At 49.2% G+C, this 19,093-nt stretch overlaps 10 protein-coding genes across 10 annotated transcripts; 6 read left to right on the forward strand and 4 right to left on the reverse strand.

Annotated features, from left to right (window-relative positions):
* Positions 1-8: 8 nt before the first annotated feature.
* C7M61_004579 (uncharacterized protein) lies at positions 9-953 on the reverse strand (the record flags this gene model as incomplete). The annotated part of the gene is made up of 1 exon (XM_024859898.1): positions 9-953. The coding sequence occupies one exon, from the start codon at positions 951-953 to the stop codon at positions 9-11; it is 945 nt and encodes a 314-aa protein (XP_024711850.1).
* A 78-nt stretch (positions 954-1,031) lies between these two features.
* C7M61_004580 (uncharacterized protein) lies at positions 1,032-1,754 on the forward strand (the record flags this gene model as incomplete). Its single annotated transcript, XM_024859899.1, has 1 exon — positions 1,032-1,754. One exon carries the CDS (start codon positions 1,032-1,034, stop codon positions 1,752-1,754), a length of 723 nt encoding a protein of 240 aa, XP_024711851.1.
* A 199-nt stretch (positions 1,755-1,953) lies between these two features.
* On the reverse strand, positions 1,954-2,361 carry C7M61_004581 (uncharacterized protein; the record flags this gene model as incomplete). The annotated part of the gene is made up of 1 exon (XM_024859900.1): positions 1,954-2,361. The coding sequence occupies one exon, from the start codon at positions 2,359-2,361 to the stop codon at positions 1,954-1,956; it is 408 nt and encodes a 135-aa protein (XP_024711852.1).
* Positions 2,362-2,805: 444 nt separating this feature from the next.
* PWP2 (snoRNA-binding rRNA-processing protein) lies at positions 2,806-5,505 on the forward strand (the record flags this gene model as incomplete). Its single annotated transcript, XM_024859901.1, has 1 exon — positions 2,806-5,505. The coding sequence occupies one exon, from the start codon at positions 2,806-2,808 to the stop codon at positions 5,503-5,505; it is 2,700 nt and encodes an 899-aa protein (XP_024711853.1).
* A 1,105-nt stretch (positions 5,506-6,610) lies between these two features.
* On the forward strand, positions 6,611-8,704 carry GSY1 (glycogen (starch) synthase; the record flags this gene model as incomplete). The annotated part of the gene is made up of 1 exon (XM_024859902.1): positions 6,611-8,704. The coding sequence occupies one exon, from the start codon at positions 6,611-6,613 to the stop codon at positions 8,702-8,704; it is 2,094 nt and encodes a 697-aa protein (XP_024711854.1).
* Positions 8,705-8,909: 205 nt separating this feature from the next.
* C7M61_004584 (U6 snRNA complex subunit) lies at positions 8,910-9,363 on the forward strand (the record flags this gene model as incomplete). The annotated part of the gene is made up of 2 exons (XM_024859903.1): positions 8,910-9,116; positions 9,166-9,363. The coding sequence occupies 2 exons, from the start codon at positions 8,910-8,912 to the stop codon at positions 9,361-9,363; spliced, it is 405 nt and encodes a 134-aa protein (XP_024711855.1).
* Positions 9,364-10,156: 793 nt separating this feature from the next.
* Positions 10,157-11,227, reverse strand: C7M61_004585 (uncharacterized protein; the record flags this gene model as incomplete). Its single annotated transcript, XM_024859904.1, has 1 exon — positions 10,157-11,227. The coding sequence occupies one exon, from the start codon at positions 11,225-11,227 to the stop codon at positions 10,157-10,159; it is 1,071 nt and encodes a 356-aa protein (XP_024711856.1).
* Positions 11,228-12,671: 1,444 nt separating this feature from the next.
* C7M61_004586 (uncharacterized protein) lies at positions 12,672-13,787 on the forward strand (the record flags this gene model as incomplete). The annotated part of the gene is made up of 1 exon (XM_024859905.1): positions 12,672-13,787. One exon carries the CDS (start codon positions 12,672-12,674, stop codon positions 13,785-13,787), a length of 1,116 nt encoding a protein of 371 aa, XP_024711857.1.
* Positions 13,788-13,853: 66 nt separating this feature from the next.
* C7M61_004587 (iron-sulfur cluster assembly protein) lies at positions 13,854-14,471 on the reverse strand (the record flags this gene model as incomplete). The annotated part of the gene is made up of 1 exon (XM_024859906.1): positions 13,854-14,471. The coding sequence occupies one exon, from the start codon at positions 14,469-14,471 to the stop codon at positions 13,854-13,856; it is 618 nt and encodes a 205-aa protein (XP_024711858.1).
* A 1,098-nt stretch (positions 14,472-15,569) lies between these two features.
* On the forward strand, positions 15,570-19,070 carry C7M61_004588 (uncharacterized protein; the record flags this gene model as incomplete). The annotated part of the gene is made up of 1 exon (XM_024859907.1): positions 15,570-19,070. One exon carries the CDS (start codon positions 15,570-15,572, stop codon positions 19,068-19,070), a length of 3,501 nt encoding a protein of 1,166 aa, XP_024711859.1.
* Positions 19,071-19,093: the final 23 nt, after the last annotated feature.

Here is a 19,093-nt window from a genome sequence, read left to right on the forward strand (position 1 = left end):
GGAAGACCTCACGTACGCAATAAATCTCTGATCTTCTGAGCTGCCCTTTCTTCCTGAACAGCCTCAATCACCCTATGAATAAGTGAGTCAGGCGCAAGCAGCTTCACTAGGTCAAACCTCTTTAGAGTCTTCATATACTCAAGTCTGTCAACAAGCTGCTCTGCTGTAATTTCTGAATGACGGGGAAGGAAGTACGCTGCAGCCTCAAGGAAGAAGTCAAAGAACTCTGAGTCCAATCCTGAATATGCAAACATCTCTTCTATTTGGGCCTTTTCGAGCTGGAGTACGACTTTGTATCCATTGGCCTTGCGTTCAGGCGGTAGGGAGCTGAGTTTGCTTAAAACATGCATCGTTGGAATATCAGCAAAAGCTGTTTTGGGTTGAGGGGTCGGGCTTTCCCGTTCTGGAGTTTTCTTCTTATTTCCAAAGAGTTCACTTGCAATTGCATCGACGTCGGCTGATGAAGATTGTGAGGGTTGTAAAGGTTTCACAGCAGGCTTTCCATCGAGTTTTCTTCTGAACTCCTCGGGCAATTCGTCAACGATCTCGATAGGCACGTTGACTGGAGCTGAATTTTCAGTCTTTGGTTTCTTTGGTTCCAATTGTTCAAGTTCCGAGGCAGCAGCCTGGTTATTGGGATCAAGTTCTAGCGCTTCATTGAACGCACGTTTTGCCATGACGACACTTCCAGAACCTTTGGCTGTCAATCCTTTGCGGTACAAAAGCTTGACTTTGATCTTTTCGTTAGGATTCAAGCGCAATCCCACCTCTACGTCATTAGAGGCTCTGATCCAGTCTCTCAAATTGAGATGGCACTGGGCTCGATTGGAATAAAGCACAGGGTTCTCCTTGTCCAATGCAATGGCCTGAGAATAGAAATCGATGGCCTTTTGATACTGCTTCTCAACAAACGCCTTATTTCCCTGGGCCTTGTATTCGTCCAGCGTCGGCATGAAGAACCTACCGTGAAGAGTACGCAGTACTTTGAGGTTACTACTTGCGCGAGGTGATAGTGGATGCAAAAGACATAGATGCCATCTCAGGAACAGATCGAGGAGATTGACGCCATAAAGGCGATCTACCCTGAGAGTGTGAAAGAACTCACGCCTTCCATTTTCAACATCGTCATTCCAGACCACGAGGATGTGTTGGTGCAGATGAGTTTTCCAGACAAGTACCCAGAGGAGAGTCCGAACATAGTGCAGGTGAATACTACGGATGCCAGGAAATACTTTGACAATGACTATATCGAAAGAAAGATTATCGAGTTGTTGGAGCTGACGTTTCGCCCTGGCGAGGTGGTGGTGTTCGAGCTTATCGGTGAGATCACGGCTTTCTTGGAGGAGTATCTTGAAGAGCACAAGCAACAGATCGAGGAATTGGCCGCTCAGAGAGAGCAACAAAAGGCGAAAGCTTCTTCACCGACGCCTGCTCCATCTGCTCCAAAGGTTATATCCAACAGTACGCAAGAAGAGATTGACGTTTTCGAGGGTTGGATCAGCTCGGAGCCTATTCTTGACAGAGGCTCTACATTCATTGCATACGCTCGTGAAGTTCACTCTGTTGACGAAGCAAAACACTACTTTGGTCTTCTAACAACCGATCGCAAGATTGCCAAAGCTACACATAACATGAATGCGTGGAGAATCAAGGGCTCTAACGGAGTTACTTTCCAGGATTGCGACGACGATGGTGAAACAGCAGCTGGAAGCAGAATGCTACATCTTCTTACGGTATGTCTTTATCGGAAATAATCGGTTCTATTATACTAACTTACAGATTATGGATGCGTGGAACGTGATAGTGGTGGTGAGCCGATGGTTTGGCGGAACCCACTTGGGGCCCGATCGTTTCAAACATATCAATTCGGCCACCAGAGATGCAATTGTGAAGGGAGGTTTTGAGACGAAAGTTAAGAAATGAGATTGACCACAGCCGAAGCGTGTCACCCATTTAGGAGCTCTGCTTCTTTGGCTTTTTGCTCTTTTTCAGAGGCTTATCGGATTTCTCTGATTTTTCAGCCTTCCGCTTCTTGCCCTTCTTGGACTTGCCCATGATGTCGTTGAGGAATTCATCAGCTTCCTGCGATTTGTCCTTCTTGGGTGCTGGTTTTTCTTCCTGAACTTCTTCTTTTTCCGGTTCAGAGTCTTCAGCAGTGAACGAAGCTATGCTTCCGTACCCAACAGTGCTAACTTTCATAGCTGGTTTGATCTTTTGCTGGACTTGCCCACGGTTGGGAAGAAACCACTCGGAGGGGTCTTTGACTCGTTTGTATGTGGTAGGCTGGTTGCTTGGAGGGGTCTTATTGTCCCCTCCTTTCATGAACTTCATGTTCAACACATTTTGGGAGAGACCGGCCATTGTTGGTACCTTGGAGTTGATGCGATGCTACCATACATAAGCCATAGTCAAGAGATGCACGTGACCACATGCAAAATATTGCAATTAGGACGGCTTTTAAGGCCAGGAGCGAGCCTATTCTAATGAATTATAAAATAAGACTCCGAAGTCTTTCAAAATTTGTGATAACCTTGGTAATTCTGTGCTTGCAAAGCTGTCAGTGGCTCATTCAAGAAGAAGTGTTACCCGGCTATTCTCACTGGCGAAGTCACCTTCATGAGGCAATGTCAGCATTTCAAAATTCTAAAGCGATATTCGATTTTCATTCTAAAAATTTCTTGAATTCGGTACGGTTGGTCGATGGGTTTCTTCGGTTCGGTTGTGATATTCCTGCATTTGTGAAAGGCCCCATCGCTCTCATCGCTGAAAAACGCAGGCTTCTCAAAAAAGGAAACCACCATAAATATGAAGTCCGACTTTAAGCTTTCGAATTTGGTCGGAACCGTTTATCGGGAAGGCAATCTTGTTTTCACAGATGACGGTACCAAGCTCATATCGCCAGTGGGCAACAGAGTATCCTGCTTTGACTTGATCAACAGCAGATCGTTCACATTCAACTACCAGCATCGCAAGAACATAGCCAGAATTGCATTGAATAAACAAGGAACTTTGATGTTATCAGTTGATGAAGATGGAAGAGCCATTCTTGTCAACTTCGTGTCCCGAGTGGTCTTGCATCATTTCAACTTCAAGGGCACTGTGAGGGATCTCAAGTTCAGTGACGATGGCCACTACTTTGCTGTCGCTGTGAACAGATACTTGCAAATCTGGAAGACTCCAGACTTCACGGAAGATAGGCAGTTTGCTCCTTTTGTCAGACACAGAAACTACGCTGCACACTACAACGACGTGCTTTCCGTCACCTGGTCTCCAGATCTGCGATTCGTCCTTTCTACATCGAAGGATCTTTCAGCCAGAATCTTTTCGGTTGACAATGAAGACAAGGCTGCTGCTTCTACTCTCCATGGTCACCGTGACTACGTGATTCTGGCTTTCTTCAATGCTACACAAGAGATCATCTACACTGTCACCAAGGATGGTGCTTTGAACCAATACGAGTACATCGAGGGCGGTGATGACGAGAATGAACAAGAAAACGATTCAGAAGACGACGAAGAGATGAAGACGGAGGAAAACGCTGACACCGGACGCTGGCGCATAACGTCCAAGAACTTCTTCCGTGTTGAAGGCGGCAACGTCCGTTGTGCAGCTTTCCACGCTGTCTCCAATATGTTGGTTGTTGGATTCACCACCGGTGAGTTCCGTCTTTACGATCTTCCAGAATTCTCCCTCATTCAGTCGTTGTCGATGGGCAAGAACGCCGTTGACACTGTCAGCATCAACAAAAGCGGCGAGTGGTTCGCCTTTGGCTCGTCCAAGGCCGGCCAGCTTCTCGTGTACGAATGGCAGAGTGAATCCTACATTCTCAAGCAACAAGGCCATTTTGATGCCATGAACTGCTTGTGCTACTCGCCTGACGGATCCAGAGTGGTGACTGCTTCAGACGACGGCAAGATCAAGGTTTGGGATATCAACTCGGGCTTCTGTCTTATGACATTCACCGAGCACATTGGCGGTGTCACCGCTATAAGCTTTGCCAAAAAGGGACAGGTGATGTTCTCTGCTTCTCTCGATGGTACCGTCAGAGCATGGGACTTGATCAGATTCCGTAACTTCAGAACCTTCACTGCGCCCGAGAGAGTGCAATTCACAAGTTTGGCGGTCGACCCCAGTGGAGAAGTTGTGGTTGCAGGATCTCAGGAAGAATTCGAAATCTTTGTTTGGTCGGTCCAGACCGGTGCACTTCTCGACTCTTTGGCTGGCCACGAGGGTCCTATTTCCTGTCTTGCCTTCGGAGCCGAAGGCTCAGTTTTGGCCTCGAGTTCGTGGGACAAGACGATCAGAGTATGGAGCATTTTCAGCAGAACACAGCTCTCCGAGCCCATTGAGATGGAACACGATGTTTTGGCATTGGCAATGAGACCTGATGCTAAAGAGGTGGCCGTGAGTACACTCAACGGTTACATCCTCACACACGACGTGGAGCTGACGGAGCAGACACACTCTCTTGATATCCGAAAAGATGTTTTCGCTGGCCGCCACATGAACGACCGTTTTGAGCTGAAAAACAGCGCCAGATCGAAAAACTTCACCACCATTGCATACTCCTTCGACGGCCAGGCGTTGGTTGCCGGAGGAAACAACAACAGCATCTGTCTCTACGACATTGCCGACGAGGTCTTGTTGAAGAGATACGTCGTTTCGGAGAACATGTCTCTTGACGGTACGCTCACGCAGCTTAACAGTTCCAAGATCACCGACGCCGGTACCTCGATCGATGCCGTGGATGTTGCTGGAGAAAACTCCGACAGAGAGGACCGTATGGATACGTCATTGCCAGGATCCCACCGAGGCGACCCTGGAGCCAGAAACTTGCGTCCACAGGTCAGAGTCACCGGAGTGCAATTTTCACCTACCGCAGGAGCCTTTGGCGCTGCCACCACAGAAGGTCTTCTTGTTTACAGCACCGACCACACTGTGGAGTTTGACCCATTTGATCTTGACATGGACGTGACGTACGCCAACGTCGTGGAGAGCATTGACGAGAAGGAGTGGCTACATGCGCTCATCATGGCGTTCCGTTTGAACGAGCACCACTTGATTGAGAGAACCGTGGAGCTGGTGCCGATCAAGGATATCCGGTTGGTTTGCGCCGATCTCCCACACATTTACGTGGGCCGTCTTTTGGAGCATCTTGGGCGCAAGATGAACTCTGGCGAAGGAGCGCAGCACATTGAGTTCAATCTTCTCTGGGTCAAGGCGCTTCTTGACAGCCACGGGCCGCACATCAGTGCCAAAAAGGCCGAGTACGTTCTGGGGATCCGTCTCGTGCAGCGTTTCTTGAGCCGTGTGGCCAAGGATGTCGTTTCTGTGAGCAAGAAGTCTGGGTACCTCTATGGGTACTTGAAGGAGAACAAGCAGGAAGGGGAAGAGGAGGAGGAGCTCGATTTGGACGAGATCAAGGTGGACGAGAGTTCTGGCGATGAAGAGGAAGACGAGATGGACGAGGACGAGGAGGAGTGGACCGGATTCGAAGGAAAGTAGCCGTATAGCATTATAGAGTCGCATAGATACGAGAGGATATGCACGCCGCGTTTGCAGCCATTTCTTGGAAGCGGAAGTAGTAGGTGAGGCTGGCGATCGATTGTAACGTGGGGCGGCCCTGTGACGTTGCATTTGGAGGGATTTGTAGGATCGATACAAAAAATGAGTAAAAATCCTAGAGTTAATTGGAAAAGCTTATTTATGAAAAAGGGCCCCTAACACTGCCGCCTCGGCCGAATAGCGAATTAGCGTTTGGCCCCATGGGGAGAATCGCACTCTAGGTATCTGAGACAAAGCGGAAAGGTGAAGGATTAACCGAAACAGCCAGACGCAGGCAATTCCGTGAAGGAGTAGGAAGGATAATGAGGTGCAGAGAAAAAAGTGTCTCCAAAATGGAAACAAGCATGGAACAGGCAAAAGGCATGGAAAAAGGCATGGCTGGCATGGAAAAGGTGGTGCACTTTTTCTGGCTTTTTGCCCAAAATTGCGGTGAGGCTCGCCCCGCGCCGCCCGAAACAAGGCCTCCATTGAATTTTACGAAACAGAGGCCATTGGGCCCGAAAATACTGGCAGACCGGTGCTTTGCGGTCCGAGATTCCGCCTGGTGACAGTGGTTTTGCAAAAAAATCGCCCGTTTCCACGGCCAGCGTGGGTGCAAATAGCCGCTCTGCGCCGGGCGACCCCACACTAACAGGCTCCAGCGAAAAGACAGTTTTGAAATACCAAAGGAAGAGGGAAATTGAAATAAAGTCAATTTAGTCAATTTTTAAGAAGTTCAAAAAAAAAAAAAAAATTCTAAGGAATATTGTATTGGCCAGCCGTGGCCCCGCCTGGTGCTATTGTTGGACCATTGTGCGCAATGGCGTCAGCAGATACTCGGTGCTCACTCCGGCCCGGTCAACAAAAGGACAGTTTCACCAGGAGCCTATCCACCACTGCCTTGTGAAAACGGCAAAAACAACAGAAAAACCAAAAACAGCATCACCGGTTTCGGCGGGAATTTCCAATCTCACCCCCAAATTTTCGTCCACCCCAACTTTAACCTAGCCCACCCCGTCTTATCAACCTCACTCGCTTCGCTGCGACAACCACCTACTTCTTCTTTATGCCCCGAGACATCCAGAACCACTTGCTCTTCGAGGTCGCCACCGAAGTCGCCCACAAGGTGGGAGGCATCTACTCGGTGCTCAAGCTGAAGGCCCCAATCACCGTGGCCGAGTACAGAGAAAGGTACACCCTAGTGGGTCCGTTGAACTATGAGCTGGCTCAAATCGAGGTCGAGGAGATCCCATTGAAGGACGGCGCCATCAAGGCCGCGTTGGACGCCATGAGCGAAAGAGGCATCCGCTGGATGTACGGCCGCTGGTTGATTGAAGGTGCTCCTCGTGTGTTGCTTTTCGACATCCACTCAGCGGCACTGAACCTCAACGAATGGAAGGCCGACTTGTGGAGCTCTGCAGGGATCCCCACCCCCGACCACGACCATGAGACCAACGACGCCATTTTGTTGGGTTACATCGTGGCGTGGTTTTTGGGCGAGTTGGTCTACAACGACAGGGAGCGTGCTGTCATCTGCCACTGCCACGAGTGGTTGGCAGGCGTGGCGTTGCCGCTTTGCAGAAAGAGGAGAATCGACGTGACCACCATCTTCACCACCCACGCCACGTTGCTTGGCCGTTATCTTTGCGCTGGTCTGACCGACTTCTACAACAACCTCAAGCACTTTGACGTGGACGCCGAGGCGGGCAAGAGGGGCATTTACCACCGTTACTGTATCGAGCGGAGCGCCACCCACCTGGCCGACGTGTTCACCACCGTCTCGCATATCACCGCCTACGAGCTGGAGCACTTGTTGAAGAGAAAGCCCGACGGCGTGCTCCCCAACGGTTTGAACGTGGTCAAGTTCCAGGCCGTGCACGAGTTCCAGAACCTCCACGCCATGAAAAAGGACAAGATCCACGAGTTCGTCAAGGGCCACTTCTACGGCAACTACGACTTTGACCTCGACAACACCTTGTACTTCTTCATTGCCGGGCGGTACGAGTTCCGCAACAAGGGCGCCGACTTCTTCATCGAGTCCTTGGCCCGTTTGAACTACCGCTTGAAGCAGGCCGGCTCCAAGGTCACCGTGGTGGCCTTCATCATCATGCCCGGAAAAATCAACTCCTACACCGTCGAGACCTTGAAGGGCCAGGCCGTGGTGAAATCTTTGGAGAGCACCATTTCCGAGGTTCAAAAGAAGATTGGCGACAGGCTCTTCGAGCACTGTGCCCGTTTCCCCAACAGCAACAGTGTTTCCAGCACCAATGGCCAGGAGGTGCCTTCCATCGACGACCTCATCAAGCCCGCCGACAGAGTGCTTTTGAAGAGACGTATTTTCGCCTTGAAGAGAGACGGCCTTCCTCCAATTGTCACCCACAACATGACCGACGACGCCACGGATCCCATCTTGAACCACATCCGTCGTGTGCAGCTCTTCAACAAGCCCGAGGACAGAGTCAAGATCATCTTCCACCCTGAGTTCCTCAACGCCAACAACCCTATTTTGTCGCTTGACTACGAGGAGTTCGTGCGTGGTTGCCATTTGGGTGTGTTCCCTTCGTACTACGAACCTTGGGGCTACACTCCTGCTGAGTGTACGGTCATGGGTGTGCCTTCCATCACCACCAACTTGTCTGGTTTCGGTTGCTACATGGAGGACCTCATTGAGAACACCAGCGACTACGGTATCTACATTGTGGACCGTAGACAAAAGTCCGTGGACGACTCCATCAACCAGCTTGTGGACTACATGTTTGACTTTACCGAGAAGACCCGTCGTCAAAGAATCAACCAGAGAAACAGAACCGAGCGTTTGTCCGACTTGTTGGACTGGAAGCGCATGGGTCTCGAGTACATCAAGGCTCGTCAGCTCTCGTTGAAGAGGGCCTACCCGGACAAGTTCAAGAACGGCGCCAATCCGTTCCAGAACTCGCTGAATTTGAAGTTGACGCGGCCATTGTCGGTGCCCGGCTCGCCACGCTCTAAAGCCGGCGTCATGACTCCTGGCGATTTGGGTTCGTTGCAGGAGGCTGCCCAGGCCCTCAACACTGAGGACTATGTGAGCTTCAAGTTGGGTGAGAACGAGGACGACGAGGACGAAGACACCCACTACCCATTGACTTTGCGCGGACTGTCTGCGCCACCGCAGGACGAGTGATGTAAAAAAACAACAATTTTTTTGAATCGAAACAAATCCCACATTTAATTTTTAGCCAGAAAAGCGAGTAGTTTTGCAGCCAGGCGTGCGCGCACCACAACATCTAAATATCACCAAGATTGCACCAACTATACTTCCTCATCAAAATGGTATGTTCAAGCTGCACAAATCACCCAAATTTTACTAACTCCAGTTACCTCTCTTTATGCTCACCAGCGTCAAGAGCCAGGAGATTCTCGTTGAATTGAAAAACGGCGAGAGTGTCTATGGCAAATTGACTGACTGCGATTCGTGGATGAACTTGACTCTCTCCGACGTCGTCGTCAACTACAACAAGGGCGAGAAATTCAACAAACTCAATGAAATCTACATAAGGGGAAGCCACATCAAGTTCCTCCGGTTGCCCGACCTGGTATGTACACCCAAAATCTTGCAATATTCCAATTTATACTAACCCACAGGTCATGGACCACGCCAAGGAGCAGACGCTCTTAAGCCAGGAACAGAGAAACAGAAACCAAAAGAGGAAGGGCGGATTCCAAAACAGAAGATTCAATGACCACCGCGAGGGCCGTGGCGGTCACCACCGTGGCGGTCACAACCGTGACGGTCATGGAGGCCAGGGCCAGAACAGAAGGTACAACCAAGCTCTGGCCTAGATACGAAGCAACGACATCATCATAGTGAGGTGTATTAACCAGACGGCCGCGTTTGTGGCAGTCGGGTCCCAGTGCCAGTGCACTGGGTCTGTATAATAATAGACACTGCGACCTCAAGCTCATTTGCACCCAAAAGTGCAACCCACCTTCTATTGCTTTCACCTAGTAGATCTCTTGCTATGTTTCGCTATGACCCTAGTCGCAAAAGAATGGTCCATATTCGGAAACGCACGGGCCGAGGGGGCCTCGAATCAAAACCTGGAAGGGTACGGAGAGGAATGTACAAAGGTGACCCAGACACAAGACAAGAACGGTGCTTCCAGCAACGCAGATGCCGTCTGAAACATGCCATATGTCCCTGGTGCCGCCACCTCTCGTACGTGCCTTCTCGGCTTACAAAGCCGTATGATCCTAACGCAAGGCAGTCAACAATTGTGAATAAATTGGGCTGTTTGATGGCACAGCTCCAGAGTTGCCAGAACGACCTTATACAAGAAGTTTCCAGCGTTTCCAGCTCCGAAACCATCGTGGTCGGCCCAACGATGGTCACATGCTCCACGTACCACCCTCCAATGATTGTTCGAGCCAAAGAGCAAATATCCAAACTCACCAGTCGATTATGGGGCCAACAGAAACGGCCACACAGCGAAAAGCTGCATTGTGACTTGGCCAGAAGCCGGGTAAAACCACGCACAAGAAGGCAAAGACCAGCGTCAAGTCCGCCCAGTCTGACAGAAAAACATGTCCGTAAAGGTCAGGACGCCTGCGCCGCTTAGACCAATGAAAACGCCGCCTAGACCCACGAAATCGACCAGCTTTTCAAGTCCTCACGGTACAGCTCCTCGCCCACAAGCCCGCTGGAGTCTCTTTCTCTGCTTTTGTCGCTTCTGAGAAGCCTGCCGAGGTCCTGGTAAACAGGCAAGCCTTCTCTCCAGTTCTCGTCCGGCCCAGAATTAAATATGTGCTCCACGACCTTTTCAGGAGGCACCCTGAGCAATTCAAGCATTTCCGGATCCCACGCCGACTCAAGCACGTTTCTGTAGAGCCCGCTGACGATCGGGTCCATGATGATATTGTCGTAGGTCTGTCTGGTGGGAGTCTCTTTCTGTTCGTTTTGCGGTTCCTTCTGTTCCTTGGGCTCCTTTTTCGATCTCTCTTCTTCGCCAGACGGTCTGTGGCTCTCCTCCGGGCTCTGTGAGTTGATCACGCCGTCCAAGCCGCCTAGAACTGCCTTTTTCAGGAACAGCGGCACATTGAAGCTGGAGTCGTTCTTCTGCAGCTGGGACAGGGAAGCCTGGTTGGAATGATGATTGGAATCTTCGATTTGAAGCTGCGTCAGGAACTCAAAGTCCGACGGGAGTTCCGAAAGCCCCACGCTGAAGCTCAAAATCGAGTTGACCTTGGAATCCTGAAGCAAGTACTTGGCGGTGACGGGACCGGAGAAATTAAGGTACTCGGCCAAATTGAGCTCCACTCGCCCGAGCTCCTGGTTGCCCTCGAACTTGGACGACTTCTCGCCCATGTAGTACACCTTGAGCAACAAGTACTTGTTGCCGATCATGTTATCCTTCTTCTTGTAAGGAAACCGCAAATTGCACGAAACGTTGTAGTTGAACAGGCAGCGGAAGTTGTGGATTTTCCTTTTTGATGTTCTTACATGGACATGACCTGATGTGGACAGTTTGGACTCGGTGTCATGGGAGTCATCCTTGACTGGTTTCCACAGAGACAAAGCAGCTCGGAGTCCTCCGTGACCGTCCTGGACAAAAACATCAACATAGCAGTATCCCGTCGTATGGGGGATGTTCGAGAGCTCCTTGATGTTGAAGTCTAGCTTGAACTTTGGTTTTTTGGTAGAAAACATGGGTGTTGATACTTCGCAACCTTCACTGCAGACATCGGTTAGGTCGGTAGGGCACCATGGTTGCTGATACACAAAGCCCTACTTAATAAAAATTTGATGTTGGGAAGTGAGTTTTGGAATTGATTGGGTGGGTAAATGGTGAGTGAATGGTTGGATTTGGGATGTTGGAGCTGTGGTGCATTATGGCGATGAGTTAGGTGATGATGCACTGGATGAGGCTGGAAGTGCAATTGAGGCTGGAAAATTAATTGGGATCTGAGGGGGAGGTTTTTGGAGTTTTGTTTGAATTAGAGGAATTGAAGCCTTTGTGGGGTTAGGAGGTTCGTGGGATACTAATGTAATTGGATGCTGGTGCATAGTGCTGGTTGATGGCTGCGATGCAGATACTCGATAGTCTGATCATCGTATTGATTTCAAGAAAGAAGCCTAAGATAATTGAAATGTTTCTGAAAACTGTCGCTTCTTTGAACGATCACATTTCATCGAGAACTGCTCTTTTTCTGTTAGTATGGCTTTGGATAGGCTGACTTGATAGACCATGGTTCATAAGACTAAGGAACAGATTTGCTTAAAATGGGGTTATTATTCAAAAATCAGCTTACTTATTTGAAGTAGAAGGAGCCATTATTAAGAATCCAAACCAGAGAACAAGCATCTATTCTATGGAGTTGTGGCTCTGAACCAGTACATTACTACCATGCTACTACCATGCTTATACTAAAATGATCACAATTTCAGCCCATTTTACAGCTATTCAAGTCTGCAACACACAAGTGACATCTATATTCCTCTACCAACAAGTGTAGACTTGTATACTTAACACATTACCATGAGGCCTATCACTCCACAACCACCATACCCAACACCACCATATCCATCATCAAATACCAAAAACCTACCTTCTACACAAATAAACACGTCCTTAAACAACACCAATAACCTCCATCACAATCATAATGCCACCCCTTAGTCCAAACTTTATCTATATAAGCCCTCTGACATGCTTCCTGCCTGTCTCGGTTAGACCCCTCCTTTTGGGCTGTCACCAACCAATTCCCATAAAAACCCCTTGCCACCCTGAATACCCCGCAAAAACTATAAATACAGCCCATTTCCCCCGAATTCCACAAAAAAATAAAATTCCTCCCGGCCCTAGACCACTTCACGCTGCACCCTCCGTATGTCGCATACGCAGTTGCAGCCACCCTAGCCCCACCCAGTCGGTCCACCTGCCCCGCCACACCAACGAAAATCCCCAAAAACTATAAATACCCGGTCTTCCCACCTTTTCGAAACAAAACCACTTTTTTTCTTATTTTCCTCTGCCCCGTGCTCCCCGTACACCACGTCTCATTGTCGTCGAGTGGAATGTCCCGCCGTGCACACACTACAGACGCACGAAAACACCATCGTCAAACGGCTGGATATCAAAACGTCTATTACTATGTTGGCTGACGGCGAAAGAGCATACGCGGCTCCCGCGTCGCTCAAGCTGCTGAAATACGCGTTCATGCTGATGTTGTTGCTACGAGTGCTCAATTTGGACGACGAGCTGGAGATAACAAAGCTGTCGGGTTTGAAGCAATCCTTGAAGGGTTCAGAGGCCCAGGAGATTCTTCCACAGATCACGGTGCCGCCCACCTTGTGGCTCGAGGACCACGTGGCCTTGACGGAGCTGAAAATCAAAGTGGCCTTGTTGAAGGAGATAAACGGCATGCTCTACAAGAACGTCCAGACCTTGCAGCTGGACGAGATCTTTTTGTTGGACGACACGACGCTCTTGTACTACGAGAAGCTTCTTAACGCGTACGACTTCCTCAAGTTCAACCGGACGGTGCCTCTGTTCGAGGCGTTTCGTGAAGACGACGAGTACGAGGACTACGACGATGTTTCCATGTATCCGGAGATGCTGCGGCGTACTTCGGCCTCAGACCTCGCCCGCCCGGGCTCCTCCGCCAGACTGGTGAGCTCTGGAAGCTACAAGTCTCGCATGTCCACGCTCTCGAGAGATTTCCGGAAACTCTCGTTTTTGGGGCTCAATGGACACGAGGAGAAGGAGGAACAGCCGCCCCTGCCCATTCTGCCCATGTCGGCACCTCAACGGTCTTTTCTGAGCTCTGCGGCGCTGCCACACCCTCATAGAGACCAGTTCAACACGCTTTTGCTGAAGCTGAAGTTCTACAACAAGTTGCGCCGGCGAGATTCGGGGGCTTCGTACTCGAGCGCTCTTTCAACGCCGACGAGCATGACAAGCAATACGTCGAACTCGTCAATCAGACGCAAGTCGTCGCAAGCCTTCCCGGATAAGCCACCCAAGGAACGACTCTCAGAAGCGCAGAAACAAGAGAACCAGCGCAGCAAGCTAGAATACTACGTCCAGGTACGGGAGCTTGCCGAAAATACCCAGGTGCTAGTGAACTATCTCGGCAAACCGGGCTCCCGAGCCTCGCTTGTGCGTCTCATGGACTTTGTCAAGAATAATGTCTTTCGGTTGGTGCTCATCGACATCTCCGCCATGATCGTCGACTACGCCCACCTCAAGGCCTGCCGGGTTATTTAGCCCGGAGCTACATCCCCTATGAATGACGATTGTATTATATAATGACTAATATACAGAGGACGGTATCTATTTGCAAGACGAGAGCATCTGGGAGATGACACTGAGAAGCTGGTCGTTCTCACACGCGGCAGCCACACGCTCCTTGTCGTTGAGCTGCTTGTTGACCTGGTTCTCCGACTGGTGGGTGCCCTCCTTGATCAAAATCCTGATTCTGAACCTGGGTGGAAGGCATCTCTCCAAACGGACCCTGATGCCGAGCCCGATGAGCGTGGCCAACGAGCAGTGGGTGATGGTAGGGGTGATCCGGATGAGTACCTCCGAAAGATCGTTTTTAGTGGCTCCGTGGGTCACTGTGATATCCGGTAGGTTCACCACAGCCAACTGAGCCAAAGTCAAGGGATGCTCAGGGTCAGAAATGGTAGCAATAAGATCAAACACCTCCTGGGCATCGATAGGGTCCTCCTCCTCCTCGAAATCCTCCTCGATGGATTCGCCAGAGTCCGAAACCAAGTCTGGAGTTTCCTCATCTGAAGCAGCGTTGAGGTCATGAGGCACCCTCAAGGAAAGGGCAGTAATACGTTCCACAAGCTCCTGGCCTGGGTCATTCTTTTTGATGTGTGTGTCACGCGTAGGCAAATTTGCCACGTCGATCACCGTGGGGTTTGCGTTGATCGGGTCGGACATGGAGGAGAGTAGTTGGAAATGGATGGATTCTGATTAGTGATATTGCGAGTGCAGGACCCCGATAAGGATGACCTGGGGAGGTTGAGTATAAGAGATGTATATGGGAAGTGGAGGGTGGGGAATTAAATAAAAAGGGCTATTGGTAATTGTTTGTTTGCTTTTTGGTGATTTTCTGGTGTTGGCGGTGTTTTTGGTGAGGAGTTGGTTGGGTCATATGGCTGCGAAATGTGCTACAGTGATGGAAGTGAAATATTTTGATGATTCGTGATGACGGGGATATTTTCAGGATTTGGGCAGAAATTATTTTGATTTGCTACATTGTGAAGGAAGACCCCTTGCGTGGATGTGAGATGATATAAAAGGCAACATGCCCAGACGTCTAGGTACATTGTCGTCTTGATTTGTCGAAATGTCAAGGTCCTTTTGTGGACTAAAGTGGGATTCATTACTCGCTTGTTACCTATATCTCTTTGATTATTGCAATTGGAAAAGCTGACAGATTTTCAAAACCTCTCTGTAATGCCCTCTCGCTATGCACATTCACTGATCCACTGATTCGGCATTTGGCCCAGTTTCGTAGTTTCTTGTAATTTGCCAAAAAGTACAGAAATCTTCAAAGTTTCCTTATACGTCTTATTAAACTACTCTGCCTAAAATGAATGACCTCATTCTCGGCCTTTTCCATCTAGGCAAGTCCAATAACCAGGTACATATAAAGACCACTCCCCACACCTTAACCCAATTCCCACTTTTCCAAATCACACCAATCCTTAAACAAAAACACTATCCTTTAAAAACTTCACCAATCCTTCAAAAACAAACAAAATGTCCCTCGTTTACGACGACCCTCCACCCAGTTACGAATGGGTGCAAAGTGAGACACAGGAAGGCCCATCTACACCCAAACAGGAAGACAAGCCCAAGGAGTCTCCGCTCAGAAAAATCAAAAACAACATCTCCAGGGCCTTCAGATCGGCAAGCAACGCCAACTCATCCAGAAAATAGGTTTCAGGCGGAAAAACCTAAAACACCCTAGGACCCACCCTCGGTCCTGTCTGCTGCATTATCAAGACTTACAAACTACTACTACCACTTTTCATGGAATTCTACAACACACACCAGATTCAGCAGCTAGCGCCGCTTGTGACGCTATCTTTGCATGACACCGATGCTGCAGCTCATTTGAAATCACATTTGCAGAAATCAGACATTGCCAATTGCATCTGGGACAACAGCATACTCAAGAACCGTCTACTGAGTGCCAAATACGTGCTTCAGTTTTGTGACGAGGCCGACGCCAGAGCGAAGATCGAAAGAAAGCCAAAAGAAGAAGGCACCCACTCGGCCACGTCGCCGTTCAACGCAGATAGTGACCTTTTTCCAAACGGCATACTCTCGGAAAAGTGGTTCACCAAATACACACAGAGCTTGCCTTTTGCGCTCGTGCAAATACACATTTTGGGTGATCCTGCGGACGACGAGGCCTTGGGAGAAGAACTAGCCGCTCAAAGGCAACGCTATGCCGATTGGCGGGTCAAGTATGTGGCTGTATTGCTCTCGGATGGAGACCCCATAGTGGACCAGGACAGGATCGACAAACTACGCTTGCTCTCGGGGCTTCCTCGGCTCACGGGTATTTTCTATCTCAATTCGGACAAGGACACCTTGGAGAGAGACTGTGGGATCCTTGCATCAAGTCTATTCAACAACTTGAAGGCTCCAGCTGCAGACTTCTACTCTGGCATAGAGGCTAGACTCAAGCAGAGGTACAAGAAGTACTACACAATGCCTTCGTATGATGCCGTGGACACCAAGGTCGACCTTACACCCAAGGTGTTGGAGGTGAGGAACATGATCAAGCAGGCGATAATCCTTCAGCTCATACACCCACACAATGTGGAGTCCAGCTTTGCCATGTTGGAGTCGTCCTACGAGCGACTCATTGATTTGACTGCGGACCATGCTGACGTGTTCTTTAGTGAGTCGGTTTCGGAGCACGATACTCGGTTGTACGCCCAGTTCAGGCAGCTTTTGGATGTCATAGCGATCCACCTCATACGTGGGTACCTCTCCACCGAAGAGCCCACCGCTGCATTGAGAAAGCATGAAGCACACATTGCCAACGTTCTTTCGCTTTGTAAGGACCAGTCCAAATCAGACAATGCCGCCTGGGTTTCTGTTCAGTACCAGTGGCTTGCGGAGTTGATGCAAATGGTGCCTCCTTCTGTTCTCAGTGACCTCGAGTTGAGCCACCAAGTCAAGCAGAAGTCTTATCAAAATAGCGTTGCCTACTTTGGCGGCTCCACGTTCCACGATACATTCAATTCTACCATCACCACCCAGGCCTTTTTGATCTTCCTTAAGGCGTTCACCAAACTGAAGGAGACGGAAGTGGGTCAGATCCAGCTCCCTTATTTGAAGAAGCTCGATAGTGCTAAGGAGCTACAGAGCAGAAGAATTGGACTTTTGGGTATGGCCAAGGATGCACTCCAAGCAAAGGCACAAGACAACCAGCTCGATGGTGTTCTGAGCTATTTGGACTGGCTTTTGGCTGAGGAGCAGTTTTACAACGAACAGTATGAGGATGCCGAGCAGACTTATCGTGCAATCTTGGATAAAAAGCTCCCGCATGGGTGGAGAAGTATAAGACAGCTACTCACGCAACGTCTTGTTGACATCTACAAGAAGCTCAATTCTAGTGACAAGCTCATTGAGACTGTCACTGTATTGGCATCCCAAAAAGGTGTTACTCATGGTCCATCCATTGAGAAGCTCACATTGGACCGGTCTGCTGAAATCAATTTTGACTCTAGGGAAAACTTCTTCACTGTGGAGGTCAACTTGTTCAACTCGAACTTGAAGAAAGAGTTCTTTGCATTTGACACCATCGTCACTCAGTTAGCATTCAGCCAGACCTTTTCAACCGGTCAATTACAAGAATTCGTCACCAATGGCACAGCACAGCTTTCTATTGAAAAGGTTGTTGTCAACTACGAAGGGCGTCCAATCCTGATCAAAAACCAAGAGGCAGGGAACAATTTCAGTCAAGTGCAGCTTGGGGATGTGTCAGAGTACAATGCCGATCTTTCAATAACCGACAACAGTCACACCCTACAAATTCTCGACGAAGTTATAGAGCCTTGCAAGTACAAAATCGAGTCAGTGGAAATATCCTCCGTGTTCACCATCAAAGCAAGTGGCCATACTGTCACCTTGAGAAAGTCAGAGATCCACTCTCTTTTGACCAGCAGAAACCAAGCTCAATCGTTCACGGCTTTGATTAAAGATGGCGACAGTTTGAAGCGAAACGTTATTCGTGCTCAGGGCCAGGATGCCTTCGAATGCACAGTTCAACCCTACAAGCCAGATGTCAGTGTTGATTTGTCTCAGCCACTTGCTTCCATCATTATGGGTGAAAAGATCGAGATACCACTTAGGATATCTTGCAACAAGGCACCCAGCCACAAGGCAAACTTTTCATCGTTGAATATTCAGCTCAAGAGCAGACTTCTAGAAGGCGAGCAAGAACAGGAGTATCTCGTTCCTCAGACGAACTGGAAGGACTTGAAAGACGACGAGGACTTGAGTATTCTCGATCTGTTTGGTGAAAGTGATGGTAACGTTGAAAGTTCAATTCAAGTGAGCATACGCAAACCACCAAGTATGCTGCCAAAACTGGACATCAAACTTGTGCTTGAGATGCAATTGCTAGTGGGAGAGTCCAACAAATCCTTATCGGTATACGACCTCAAGGTCATTGATGTGCCTGTTCTCTGGAGGCCTTTCCTGACTAAACTCGGCGTCACTCCTCGGTATAGAGAAGACTCATCGCTTGATATGAAGAATCCGTTTATTTTGTCAGACAAGGAAGGAGATGTGGACAAGAACCTATCGATGCCTTCTCCTTCCCGTGTTTGGGCAGCTGAAGCAACCATCAAAGATACCCATCAACTTGTTGAGAAGAACTCCATAACCATCAAACGTTGTCTATTCACATTGAGATCGAAGAACCCAGAGGTGGAGGTGCAAACCATCGAAGATGTTCGTCAAAGCGCTTTACATGCATCTCAAGTGTTTGTGTCAAATTCCCGTCATCGGTACTCGCATAGGCTGATTGGCGTTGCTGTGTCAGCACTCTACATTTGGACAAGAGGTGAAAATGGTCCTGAGAACGAATTTGAAACAGACGAATGGGAAGTCTCTTTACCTTTACAAGATCCAAGGGTGCTTTTGCATTCTGCTGTGACAGAAGACGGAAAGACGGTTCTCAAGTACGTCATCGAGAACCCCACATCGAGAATCTTCACCTTCACGACAACCTTGACTACAGAGGAGAGTGCTCTTCGTGGAGTGAACTGGAGATTTGAGGACGACAGCAATATCGTTCCCTTGAAGCAAGGCGCTTTCCCTGTATTGCCCTTTAGCAGACATGAGATGGTGTTCACTGGAACCTACGAGGTCGATGAGGATGAAGCCATTGAGCAGGTGGAGCTTCCGCAAATGCATGTGTACGACCTAAACTACAAGGTGAGCCTTCCAACGCTTCCCGTTAGCGAGAGCGTGGTTGCCCAGGGTGAGAGGTTGTACATGAAGACGTAGCGGTTGCGATCAATTGACTATGA

This window comes from Candidozyma pseudohaemuli (assembly GCF_003013735.1).
Source record: "Candidozyma pseudohaemuli strain B12108 chromosome Unknown scaffold00016, whole genome shotgun sequence".
NCBI classification, from domain to species: domain Eukaryota; kingdom Fungi; phylum Ascomycota; class Pichiomycetes; order Serinales; family Metschnikowiaceae; genus Candidozyma; species Candidozyma pseudohaemuli.